At 36.0% G+C, this 13,975-nt stretch overlaps 1 protein-coding gene across 1 annotated transcript in view; it reads left to right on the forward strand.

The window, feature by feature from the left end:
- Positions 1-13,975, forward strand: part of csmd2 (CUB and Sushi multiple domains 2) — a 430,187-nt gene that overhangs the window by 358,517 nt on the left and 57,695 nt on the right. Inside the window, exon 46 of the mRNA XM_022683200.2 lies at positions 1,480-1,593. Within this exon, the coding sequence (XP_022538921.2) occupies positions 1,480-1,593 (114 nt within the window). The remainder of the gene's footprint in view (positions 1-1,479; positions 1,594-13,975) is intronic.

Genomic DNA, 13,975 nt, shown 5'->3' on the forward strand with positions numbered 1-13,975 from the left:
TGGAGCATTAGGAAAATTAACAGTCAAATTGATTCATATGGAATTTAAGGAAGGAGCTCACATGGCGTGGCAAAAATCGGCATGATGATACTATTTTTTGTGTCATTATTTTTGTTTTCTTTCTTTCTTTCTTTCTTTCTTTATTTATTTATTTATTTTTTGCAAGTTGTGATTAGCTGAGTTGCAACATAAAGATGTGTGCCTTTTCTTTAAAAAAAAAAAAGAAAAAAAAAAGAAAAACTGTCCTGTGAGCATTTTTTTTCCGAAATAAGTCTAAAAATAGCATTCCTCGCTTCCTAGTTTACTGCAGGAAAGCATTTTTCACGGTGTCTGCAATTGGTCAGCCATCGTTATCATCGCGCTCTTAAATCCAGTATTAAGTCTGTGTCGCTGCTTGGCTGGCTCTTGACGGCTTGGCTGGTCTAAACCGGTCTAAGTGGCTTGCTCTGGGCCAGTGGAGAGCTGAAATGTAACGTGTAATCAGGCCTCTGTCGAGGTCTAAACAGCGTCTATCTCTGGCTCCAAACCCACACTGATTCACTGATGTTTTGATCGTTGATTATGCGCCACATTAGCTTAGTTCACTGCTTCAGCAAAGGCTGTTGTCTTTGTAGTAAACAGACACACCCCCCCACACATATACACACACTCGCACACACACACACAGCGAACGGCTTCAGTTGGTAATTAAGTATGCTCTGCATGTTTGTTTACTATTCCTAAGTTAAAGGCTGCATTCTAAATATATTCATATGTTAATATATAAATATACTGGCTAAATCTGACAAAATGATTCATTCCCTGCATGTTTGTATAAAATGATGTACAATTAGTTCATGCATTATTTAGTACGTGATAGTGATTGTCACGTTTTTCTTTTTATTTATGTATTTATTTATTTATTTAATTTTTTTCTTCATTCACCCCCTCTGCTGTGTCACCCAGTTTTAAATGTGTGTCTGGCGAGTGGAAGCTCTCTTTTTGAGATGCAGCCTCAGGTAGAGATTGACGGCGCTATTAGGGTGAAAAGTGTGCTGTGCTGCTTCCTTAATTACACTGCAATGCAGCCCAGGCACGTCAACTCTTTCTTTGTCTCTTTCCACCCCCCTGTATCCTTACTGTCAGCCATTAAGTCAGACAGTGAAAGGAGATGCCCTTCATCGAGCCTTGAGCAAGACAGCGCGAAAAAGATAAAAAAAAAAGTGCCGGCCACCGCTGCCGGGGATACGTACACCTCGGAAAGATTTCCGATCCGTTTTTGGAGTCCGTGCCCTCCGTAATCCGTCATAAAGCTTGGCATGTGCCAGACCTGCATTAAGAAGAGTATTGATAAATCAATGCAGTATTTCAACACACTCATCTCTCTACCCCCCACCCCCTTTCTCTTCTCTTCTCTTTCCTTTCCTTTCCTTTCCCCTCCTTTCCTTTTTCTGTCCTGTTTTCCTATCTTCCTTTCCTCCTTCGTCTCTCTCTCCACAGGTGATATAGTACGCTACAGGTGTTTGTCGGGGTACCACATGAGCGGCAACAACATTCTAACCTGCCGGTTGGGCACACACCTGGAATTTGAAGGACCACCACCGTCTTGTGACGGTAAGACTTGTATAGAGTTTGTTATATTATAGTATTTAGTAGTATTGGGAGTGTTCCAATTTGATATTGGTGTGTTACTGTACAAAATTTTGGATTGAAAGGCAGGAGAAAAGGATAATTCAATATATATTTTTTGCCCACACATTATCACTTTAATGCTTAACCCTAAAACCCAAGCCTACATGTGTTTAAGCCTATAAACCAGTATTCTCGCCTTCATTGGGAAGTAGAATATTTGTTTCACAGTTCAAGCTTGATGTTCAATGCATTCAGACAAATTTACCAGGTACATTTTAAGACAGATGAATTCCTGTAGTATGATGATACACCCTTAATAAAGGCGCTACAAAGGGTTCTTTGATTGAGAGCATATAAAACCAATTTGGTTGCATAAAGAACTATTTTTGTAATAGAGAAGTTGATGCAAAATGTATTTTTCAATATTTAAAGGTTCTTTAGTTCTTCTATGGAATGGTTTAAACCTTTATAGCACTTTTATGTGTACAAACTCAGACTTGCCTTTGAAATCTATCACCAGGGTAAAAACTAGCTGACACTAAGGTGTTTGTCAGATTCATTAAAAATGATCCATTAGATGTGAAAAATATAAGTTTAAAAGTTTTTGAACTTACTTCAGCATCCACAATTAGCAGGATTAACTCAAACTTAAACAGAACAGCTACTAAATGCACAAATGAGCGTGTCACCGCTGACCATCAATAAAAGTAAGCCACACTCCGCTTTGGCTTTAATTAGGCGTTTAAATGTGCTTGTAGAGATATATTATCAACAGCTCTTTAGCAGCTCAGCCACTCTGAATTAAGTGTTATGATATTGACTTTTAATGACAACGGCAAGAAATACGTTCACTGGTACCCTTGACTTTAGCTAAGAACTTGTTTCCTACAATATTATTGAGAAGCATTCTTGCTTGAGAAGCTTTTAAAATATCCGTATATCTTGTTTTGTTGTTATAATGTATCAGATGAAAATCTTACATCTCTGCCTTCGTATTCTTCCATTCATTGCTAAATAATGCCAACACTGGGCCTATTTTAAACCTGAAGCTACAGGAATACAAGTGAAAGGGAGGTGTGAAAGTGAGTCCCTGAGTGTGTTATTTTCTGCTCATTCCTAAAGCCACACACAAATAGAAAAAAAAGTGGTCTGTCAGTGGTCTGCAAATATACAATGGCCTTTTACTAAAATAGCTTACATAAGCTCTGGTAAAATGTCAAAGTAGATGTCTTTTCTCATCATGTCATCAAAGGTAATTTGCTCCATAAATGGTCCATAAATCCAGGCCTGTTTGCTATCATAGCATCCACTGGTGAATAATTATGGGTTATCCACTATGTTTTGAAGCTTACTGCTAGTACAAATAGTAAAATATCATAGCCTGTTTGAAGGGATGTATTTGTGGGTGTGAACATGCCCAAGTACAAGAATAATACAGATTCAAGTCTAACAGCTTTCCAACACTGCTTTATAATGATTTTAGCTCTATAGAAAAGGAACCTAAGGATAATTTTATTTAATTTTATTTTGCTTTAAATACACTCATTGATTAAAATAACACACTGGATTGCAGGAAAGCTCTGCATGCAGTTATGGCTCAGGCAGATATGCGAATAACTACAGGTATAGTCTGATTAAACACTCAATCTTGCCACATTAGTGTGTAAAATGCTTTACATGCTGCTCTTTTAAAAGCCTCTTAGAAACTACTTTTGGGTGGTGAACCTCTAGGTGAAAGATTGCTAACTGCTAATTGCTAACATGTCTTTATGACATACAGAACCTGTATGGCTATATGTCAAACCATATCTCATCTTGTTGTCTTATTGTTACAGTGAATCTGGTAATTGTATGATTTCATGATCAATTAACCATATATAATACTTATAATTTATTTTTTTTCATTTTTTTTCTTTTTTTTTTCTTTTGTAAAGTTAGCAATTTAGAGATACAACGGGTAGGGTTGACACAATAAAAAACACAAGCCAGTTAACTATTTTCAATACTAATTGAACCTTCAATGCCTTCAATAACAATCAAATAGGCTCCAAGCCATTTCAATGAACATAAAGGAAAATCTAACCTATGTTGCATGACAGTAATATTTATTTATTTATTTATTATTATATATATATATTTTTTTTCATTTTTGACATGATGTGAAACTGAGTTGTTTCTTACATTAGGTCAAAACTTCTTGATGACTAATAGAATTACTCTTATTACTTGGAAACAAATGATTACTTGGAATCCTTTTTTTTTCATTGACTCCATTTTTGAGTCAAGAAGGTTTTTGACTTCTCCTGCAAGGACCTCCTTGCATATTAGAAATATAAAATGTTTGTCCAACACTGTTGCTATGAAACAAATTTCCTATTCCTGGTAGCGTAGAAGTGCATACAATAGAGAAAATCAGAAGAGTCCTTAGCTGATAAAAGCATGATTCTTCCGTCATTTACCTGTTTATATTTACCGTTTTCCGGACTTTACCTGCTCATTAAACCTTCTGCTTCTGTCCTACTGCCGGAGCCTCAGAGTTGACTGGACTCGTGACTCAGTAGATGAGGAGAGGGGAATGATGTACTCACTCAAGCTCTCACTCAAATGCCAATTTAGAGTGCCTCTGAGCCGACGTTAAAGCACCTCGGTAGAAAATGCTCGGCTTATTTGGACTAAAATGACTGTTTTCATGGTCAAGAGTACTTGTATTTAGTTTCCTGTTTGTGCACACACACACAGTCAACCATATTTACTGCACTCGGACCTCTACCTCTGTCTTACACTGTCTACTGCTGACTAATGCTCCTAGTTATTGTTAAACTCATATGTTCAAATCGACAAACAATCAGATTAGCTTGAATGAGTGATAAGAGTAAGCCCACTATATTGAGAGCTGATAAATTATCAAAACTGTAATGTAATGATTAATCTTTTTTTTTAAGTATAGATTACTACAAAAGATATACTGCTTTGAAAAAAAAAATTAAGAGACCACTTTAGTTTCTGAATCCGTATCTTTGATTTTGCTATTTATAGATTTATGTTTGTGTAAAATGAACATTGTTGTTTTATTCTATAAACTACGGACATCATTTCTCCCAAATTCCAAATAAAAATATTGTTATTTAGAGCATTTATTTGCAGAAAATTAGAAATGGCTGAAATAACAAAAATAATGCAGAGCTTTCAGACCTCAAATAATGCAAAGAAAACAAGTTTATTTTCATAAAGTTTTAAGGGTTTAGAAATCAATACTTGTTTGAATAACCTTGGTTTTTTAATCACAGTTTTCATGCATCTTGGCATGTTCTCCTCCACCAGTCTTACACACTGCTTTTGGATAACTTTATGGCACTCCTGGTGCACAAATTAAGCAGTTCAGATTGGTTTAATGGCTTGTGATCATCCATCTTGATCTTGATTATATTCCTTATATAAACTTGAGGTTTTCAATTTGGTAAAATCTAAGTAAAACATCGTCATTAAGTGGTCTCTTATTTTTTCCAGAGCTGTAGAATCTATTTCCAGACAGATATTAATAAATTGCTATTCCAATACCCTAAATATAGGTATATTGCAGGGATTGAATTTAGCCACTAGAGCTTGGTGAGGTAATTAACTTAAATGGATAATAGGTTAGTTCTGGATCACAAACTTCAATCCAACTAGATAATACACCATTACTCCAGAGAACACACTTCCACTGCTCCACAGACAGCTCTCTACTGGGGGATCTTGGCACTGGGCGTAGTGACCTTAGGCTCTACAGTATGTGGCTGCTCCATAGGGTCCCATTGCTGGGCCAGTGCTTCTCCATGGAGACTGGACAAGCTGTGCGTGTGCCGTTGAAGCCCTGTGTCATCAGGCTAATTAGAAGCCAATTAGCAGTTCACAATGTAGACGGGTTATCTGGGAACCTCTGGACACACAATGATAGTTTCCCATGCATGTATTGTTTAGAGCTAGACTGACTTGCAACACCAGTGATGAATCACAATTTAAAAGCTTTGTTTTGTCTCTGGCTTATTCTGTATTAAAGAAATCGGGCTCCTATCCCTCCTAATCCATGTGCATATGTTTGAATTAATTATTAATATATGGTGACTCACCTATCAAAGTCTCCTAAATCTTTGTTTTTTAATCTGTCTACATCTGAGTAATGAGAGGGGTAATAAAATTATTTACAGAAAAAATTGTATTTGAATGTATCACAGGCAGGAGGAAACTACCCAAATCTTTTGAAATATATACACATACAGCTCTGTAAAAAATATAAGAGACCACTTACAAATGTAGAGTTTCTTTGATTTTATCAAATTGAAAAACTCTGAAATATAATCAAGAGGAAGATGGATGGTCACAAGCCATCAAACCAAGCTAAACAACTTGAATTTTTGCACCAGGAGTGGCATGAAGTTATTCAAAAGCAGTGTGTAAGACTGGTGGAGGACAACATGCCAATATGTATGATAGCTGTGATTTTTTTTTACTCTTAAAATTTAATGAATATGAAGTTGTTTTCTTTGCATTGCAAATAAATGCTTTAAATGACAATATTTTTGTTTGGAATTTGGGAGAAATGTTGTCTGTAGTTTATAGAATAAAACAACAATGTTCATTTTATTCAAACGTATACTTAAAATTAGCAAAATCAGAGAAACTGATTCAGAAACTGAAGGGGTCTCTTCATTTTTTCCAGATATGTATATGTGCAATTTTAGTACATTTCAGTATGTTAAGAAATATAGTTGGGAATAAGGGAATTCCATATTTTCATATATTCCATATGTCATATTTTGATCCATATACATGTAATATATTTTAAATCTTTATATTTTCATATAGCAAATTTTAGTACAGATATAGTTATTAGTGGGTGGAGTCTGAGTGGAGCTTCATTTGCCCTGCTCTTATAATAAGTATAAAATAAGTTTATTTACAGCTGTAATTATGTGTGCAGTATACTGTACAGTGTTTTCTTCAGATTGTACTGGGATTTCTCTTTTTTAAGCAAACAATAAATAAGAGAATCTTTAGCTCACTCAGCTCCCTCCCACACATGCTATACATAACCCTCACCCACATATATGCAGAGCTAACTCATATGCTGACTGACAGAGTTCCTCTTCCTATGTTTATCCTCGCTCAGCATGTGAGTAAATGGCGATTGGGCTTTTTGTTTACTGGCAGTGCAGGGTGGGAAGAATTGCAGCTGTTTTTCAGACTTTGATGAAAGCCTGCAGAAGAGGCACGGCCTAATAAATGCAACTAATTATAGACAGGAAGTGCTAACACTCCCAGCATATGCAAGTATCAGAGAGAATGGAGCGATGGAGGGAGGGAGGGAGAGAGAGAGAGCAAGAGAGCAGAAAGAGAGAGGGGAAAGGCAGAAAAGGCTGATTTGCTCTCCTTTAGTGCGGTGAGAGCGCAAACATGCACCTCCTCACCCTTCACGGCAGAGCGCTAGCTCTGAACTGGTGTAATTCATCTTAGCATTAATTAGGTGTCGGCGGCTAATCGCTCCGGCTATATGAAAAGGCCTTTATACTGAGGGCCAACATAGCCAGCTGACACCCGCTCCATTTGGTTGGGGTGCTGCCACTGGCTGTCAGTCATATTAAATAGGCCAGGCACGTCAAATAGCAAAGAGAGAGAGAGAGACAGAAAGATAGAGAGACATTGGGATGTAAAGCTTGAGAGTATTTGGATGTCCTCAGGTGGCTGGCCTGCTTACATATGAAATCTGTTTGATTTTGGAGAATGAACAGCATGAATAAAGAAGAAGAGAATGGTCTTTTCCAAGGTTATTCTGAAAGAAAATGATGCACTGAGAGTGTTTGATGGAAATATGATGGTAATTCTTCAGTATAGGCCTCTTTATACCACCACAAAACATGTTTTGTTTACTTATGTTCAGATTAGGTTTAAATGCTTTAAAAAACTTTTTGCAGTCCAAAACTGAGTGCATATAAAATATATACGTTTTATTCATTCGTTCATTTTTTCATTCATTATTTCTTTCATTCATTCATTCTACAGAACTTCAGGTATTTCAATGGATTTACTGTACTTACTTTTAATACTCTTGATCTCGCCACTGATTTTAAAAGTGCATGTGACAAAAAAATATATATTGATGGTATGATGTAATTAACATCACAGCCAGTTTTGTGTTTGTGTGTTGTATTGATGTGTTGCAGGAATGACACCATTTTTATCAGGGAAAAACTTAATCAATCATGTATTTCTTAACACTATTCACCAGATACTATAAGAGGTACTTGAAATATTTGTAATATATACAAAGAACCTTTGTTTTTTTCAGAAACATATTTCTGTACATTGTAATGACATTGTGTAAATCAACTCCATGATTAAGAGGAATACATGAATAACATAAACTCGCTTTTACAGACTTTAAAATGATACCTGCCTCTTATGGATATGCAATTTCCTGTCAGTCTTTGTTTTCACAATTATGAAATATACAGTTATTACAAAAAAACTCCATACATTTTACTTTAATTTATTTGAATGAATCACTTATCTTTTATTTTATTTTATTTTTTTGGTGCAGAGGCTGTGTTGGCACCAAGGCCAAAGTCTTACATTACTTAAATGGTTAGTTAAAAAAAATGAAATAATAATAATCATTTTGAATGGCAAAAGTCAATTAACTGACATGCACAATTGTATGTACATTTAAAAGATCACTTTCCCACAGAAAGTATGTACAGAAGTAGGTTCAGTGTATTTCAGTGTGCATGTGAGGGTTACTCGCTGGATTGGTAAAGAATGGCTTGAGAAATTGCTGTAGGAAACAATCTGAGCGAAAACAATAGTAAACAGAGTTAGGGAATACACTGACAAGCGCAGGGGACAGATGAAGAAGGATTTGTCACTCTATTAAAGCCCGGAGGTTGGAGTCATATGGGTTGGAGAAGAGTAGAGGGAAGAGAAATGAGCAAGTAGAGAAAGACTGAAGAGAAGAGAGAGAAGGGAGGGCAGTGAAGGAAGGAAGAGTACAGCTCATTGAAATGCAAGGGATATCCAGGCTGCAGCTGCACCCCGTATCAAATCACTGCCCCCGTCTCTCTCTCTCTCTCTCTCTCTCTCTCTCTCTCTCTCTCTCTCTCTCCCCCCCTCTTTCTCTCACACATACACTCATGTCTCTCCGCCTGTTTCTCATGCACATCCAGCATCATCTCCCATCCACTTCTTGAACACACTGTACCACCGTAATCTCCCTTACTCCCTCTAGGTCATCCATGCTTTCTGTTCGCTATCTCTTCTTGACAGAAAGGACCCACTCTCCTCTGACACATTCAGCATACACACACACACACACACACGCTCACACACACACAATGATACACTCGGCCCGCGCTTGTCTCTTCCAAGGAGTCCGCGTTTGTATCTTCATCTCATCCCCATGCAAATTTGCCCATTCCTCCGGACTCATCGGCCAGTGCTCTGGCTGAGCAGCCAGGCAGCGCCACAAATCACACCGCCAGGCCAACTGAGGAGCGAGAGGAAAAGTGGAAAGGTTGGGACTTGCCAAGTCAGTGTGCAAATTTATATTCAACAGAGTAATTACTGAATAGCCCTCGCTGAATAGGAGCCCTAGAGAGAGCGTTAACACTTTAACTGAACTTTAACACTTAGATGTTGAGGTTATATTTGGTGCCCTGGCAGTAAACGCACAAATTTTATAAGTAAGTAATATCCTGGTTTTAACCATCTCTATTAGTTGTTTTTCTATCTTGAAATACTAAAAAAAAAATAAAAAAGAAGCAATTACCACATAAAATAAACTGAAACACATAGTCTCACATATTCGTATGTATTTACATATGTGTATGAGAAAAATGTGTAACTCTACTGTAAGTGTATTTAATACTATGACCAAGTTATAAAAGTATATATATTTATATATATATATATATATATATATATATATATATATATATATATATATATATATAATAGTAACTTAAGTACTATTAGATCTACCTCAGCTCACACAGGTTGCTATATTATTCTTGGCTGAAACAATTAATTCTACAGGAATAGAAACAATACCTCTTGTAATGATTTTTATTCTTTATTGATCAAAAAAACCTCAGCTTAAGGGTTCACTACCCATTAAAACCTTTTTTTCAGGACCTGCATTTCCATACCAAGCCAAAAACTCTTGCAGAGAGTGGATATTGTGGTTCTTTTTCCTTCCATTCTAAAGAAAATATGCCAAAATTGTCAAAATTGTCAGCGTGTCAAATTTTCTTTTAGAGTGTTCTCAATAGAAACCAATGGCAGATCCAGACTAAGCTGCTCATTTGCCTGGTAGAGTCACATATGCATAAAATTACAGTCCTGGAGCTCAGATCTGTTTGCACTGTTGCTGAAGAAATCAAATTATGATCCAGATCACCCTTTGACAAAGTAGACATTGTTTCCTATGGAAAACAATATCTTTATAAGAAAAGAAGAATTTAAAATGAATTTAAATACAATTCATTGCATAACTGTGTAATATTAGTATGTCTGACTAAAAGTAGCTTGTAAATGCCAGGCACTGAAGTTTTGTATTAGTTTAATTGCTTGTGAACTTTTGATTTGTCACAGATATCTTATATATTATATTATATATTATCTTTTTCACTCCATTTTTATCCTCAAAAACCTTTCTCTGAATACTGTGCCCTTACCAAGGTCACATATTCTTAAGCTAGACATATAAATCAACCTTTTCTGCACAGTTAGTAGAAGCTAAACAAGAGTTGTATTGCACACCAGTATAAGACAATAAGACATTAGATGATATTACTTTTAATTGAATGATGAAGAACCATGTTTATATGCATGAGTGTGAAAAACCTTTATCTTGATGAAGCATATTTTCAACAATCGAAGGTTCTTTATACCTGTAAATGGTGTAATTATGGTACTCTGTTACGAACTTGCCATTGTTTACAGAAATATTTGAAGCATCTCTATTTTTATGTACAAGTCTGAATTAATTAAAAGCATTTATTTGCAATTTGTTTGAAATTCACCCCACTCAATGTTTATTAATATGTGTGTTTATAAGAATTAACTCAGTTCATCAACATTCAAAGTGAGGATACTATCTAATGCCAATATGGTAATTTATTGATATTTTGTTGGTGTTGTTTTGATACTGAATTGCCAAAATTCAGTGTCAAAGTCATATTGACTTAAAATGACAGTGTTGAGTTCTAAAGTATTGTGACATAAACCCACAAAAATGTCTTAATGCTAATGTGCACACAGTAGGGCTGGGCGATATGGAAAAAAATCTTATTACGATATAGTTTTTCATATCAGCCGATATCGATATGTATCACGATATAAATCAAATCACTTTCTGTTACACTTAAAGGTTTCTATTTTTACTCAGAAGTGACAGAATAAGGGAGTTATGGACAAAATCACTAGCAGGCTCAGAGCCTTGTGGACAGACACTAGGATGTTAACATCTTGCCAGGTGGGTACAGCTTTTAAATTAATTTTAAAAAGGGGACAAATATATAAACTAAAAAATATGTAAGACCCTTTACATTATATGTCTGTTTAATTTAAATTGCAATAACACTTTATTTATTTTTATAAAATTATATTTAATCAAAAGATCATTCCCCTCCCTGAATGCAGGCAACTACATAAAGCAAAATACAAGAGTATATCACAGTGTTCATTTTGACAGGTGATTTTGATACAGTCTTAGTCTTTTCACTAAAATGTATAATAGTTTTAGTTACATTTTAGTCTATCGGATATTATTAGTTTTAGTCAGATTTCAGTCTAGTTTAATTTTGGTCATATAAAAAGTATGTATTACATATGTTTTACTGTTTTTCTATTTTCTATTTGTTGTAATTTTAGATAATTTACTGCTTATGTTTTTTTTAAATAAGAGCCTTTAGTTTTTTTTTCATTTAAATTAAGCTAACATTTAAATATTTTAAAAAAAAAGTGGCCTATAATGGAGGTGGGAGGAATAAAGTCAAGTTTCTGAAATGATCCACTTCTACTGCAGTACAGATTTATACTAACATTACTGGCTTTCAGTAGACTAGACTTACATTACTTAAGTGTATTTAAAACTCCAGTTCAGTAACAGCAATGTTTAGCTCAGTTCAAATACAGCTAGACAGATTATATAATCTTCTGTATTTAGTAAAATATCCAGCATAACAGACTCTCTATCTGTTAAAAACTATAAAACACAAAGACAGAGGAGAATGCTGCCCTCAGGGTTTTCTAACAGAAACAGTGAGAGTTAGGAAAAAAGATGGAAAGTGCTTCCTTTCTGTGTGTTTATATACTAACCCCTCACTCGTGCTGAAGTTAACCTTAATTTACACGAAACGTGGATTAACACGGCTAACGTGCGTTACCCATTAGTTTATTAGAATGTAAAAAGCAGTGAAAGCATCTTAGCTAATGATGACAGATTGCACAGATCCCTTTTACACCTAAACATCGCTAACTTTAAACTGGAGACAAGCTAATCTAACTAGCAGCAAACAGAGCAGCGTTTACCTGCCTTCAGAAATCTGAACAAGCTCACCTCTCTAAATATCTTGGAGACGCATGCCTCATATTTAAAAGGTGAGTTTTCCAGTGTAGCGCCGCTGAATAGTATAAATGAAGTTTATCCAGTAAATGGGAGAGAAGGAGCCGCTATGTGAGGAGTTCAGAGTGGAGGGGCTCGGGGGGTGGGGCGGAGGGGGATGGTGGAGAGGGGAGGGGAGGGGTTGTACTGGGCTGAGCAGCAGTTCAGCGTGCTGCCTGATCTCGTGCTGCGCCTTTTCACAACGCTACTTAAACGGGAAATAGAAAATTTAGTTTATCGAATTTCTCGCCCCGACTTATCGCGATATATAGTTTCCTCGATAACTATCGATATCGTTTTATCGCCCAGCACTAGCACACAGCATCAAATTTTAACATTTTTCATGTTTTCTTGCATTGTTGGTTTTAAGGATTGATGTCAGTTAACCAAAATCCAACATTTGGTTATGTTTGAATCTTGGCTTTGATTTTAAACCAAATTTTAATGTCTATAACGTAGGATTATGAGGTTTTTTTCTGAGCCCAGCATCTTTCTGACAATAATTTGTCACCTTTGCATGCTGGGAACACATTACAAGAAAGGATGGATGTTGTTGTTTTGGAAAGTGCAGCGTTTTGACAGAGTTTGCTTCTAACTTATAATTCATCTCTGGATCAGCTATAAACTGTAATTACAATGACAACCAAATAAAACACCATCCACATATACACTACAGCACTATACTGCAACAGAGAGAAAACCACACCAGGGATAGAACACTGAATAGATGTCCTGTCACATGTTATTTACGTGTATCGATTATTCTTTGTTTTTTCCAGTTTACTTATTTAAGCAGTATGAACCCTGGATCCAGTTCTACAGAAATGTTTTTTTTTTTTTTTTTAAGGGTGAAATAAGTTCTAGAAAATGGACATTGGACTGTGACACTGTCACCCACTATTATGCAAATCGGAGCAGAGCGAGAATCCCACATCAATATGAAGCGATTACGTTTCATCAGCATACATCAGCTCTTGCCAGTATAATCCTTTTTTCTCCTTCCTCATCATCATTACAGTCTCACACGCTTCATATAGCATCGCATCCAACAACCGTACTTTGGATTTTTATGCAGCTTCCCACACAGGCTGGCATGCTGGCACTGTGGAGACAAACTCACATGCTGGCAGAGCACACACCTTGTTAAAGCTCAGTTATGCTCGACATTAAATACGGATACGGATTAAGCTTTCCGTCCATACTCTGCATTCATTTTGTCCATATTTGTGAATGTTCCCTAGAAGCAAAACACCACTACTGCCATATGGACACGACAAATAAGAAACAGAACTTATTGGCAGAACTTTTTACACCTTTTACGTGTTTATATTTGCATACGTTTATGTATAAGTTCAGTGCATTATCACAACCTCCTACACTATCATCATATTTGCTTTAATTAGAAGCTTATGACTCTGAACTAGCCTCTACATTACATTACATTACATTACATTACATTTGGCAGACGCTTTTGTCCAAAGCGACTTACAATATTGAAGTGCAAATAATAGAAGAGGTTAAGTACAAAAATAATAGAAGTTAAAAATAAAGCATCTATAGATAGGGCCTTAAGGAGGTCAGAGGGAAATAATGGGATAGAGGAGTAGAGAAGAGGAAGAAGGAGATGAGGTTAGAATTAGTTAGTTTGTTAGAGGTGTTAGGAGAGTAAGTGCTCTTTGAAGAGTTTGTTCCACCATTGGGGAACTCTGTATGAGAACAGTCTGG

Source organism: Astyanax mexicanus, chromosome 3 (genome assembly GCF_023375975.1).
Source record: "Astyanax mexicanus isolate ESR-SI-001 chromosome 3, AstMex3_surface, whole genome shotgun sequence".
NCBI classification, from domain to species: domain Eukaryota; kingdom Metazoa; phylum Chordata; class Actinopteri; order Characiformes; family Acestrorhamphidae; genus Astyanax; species Astyanax mexicanus.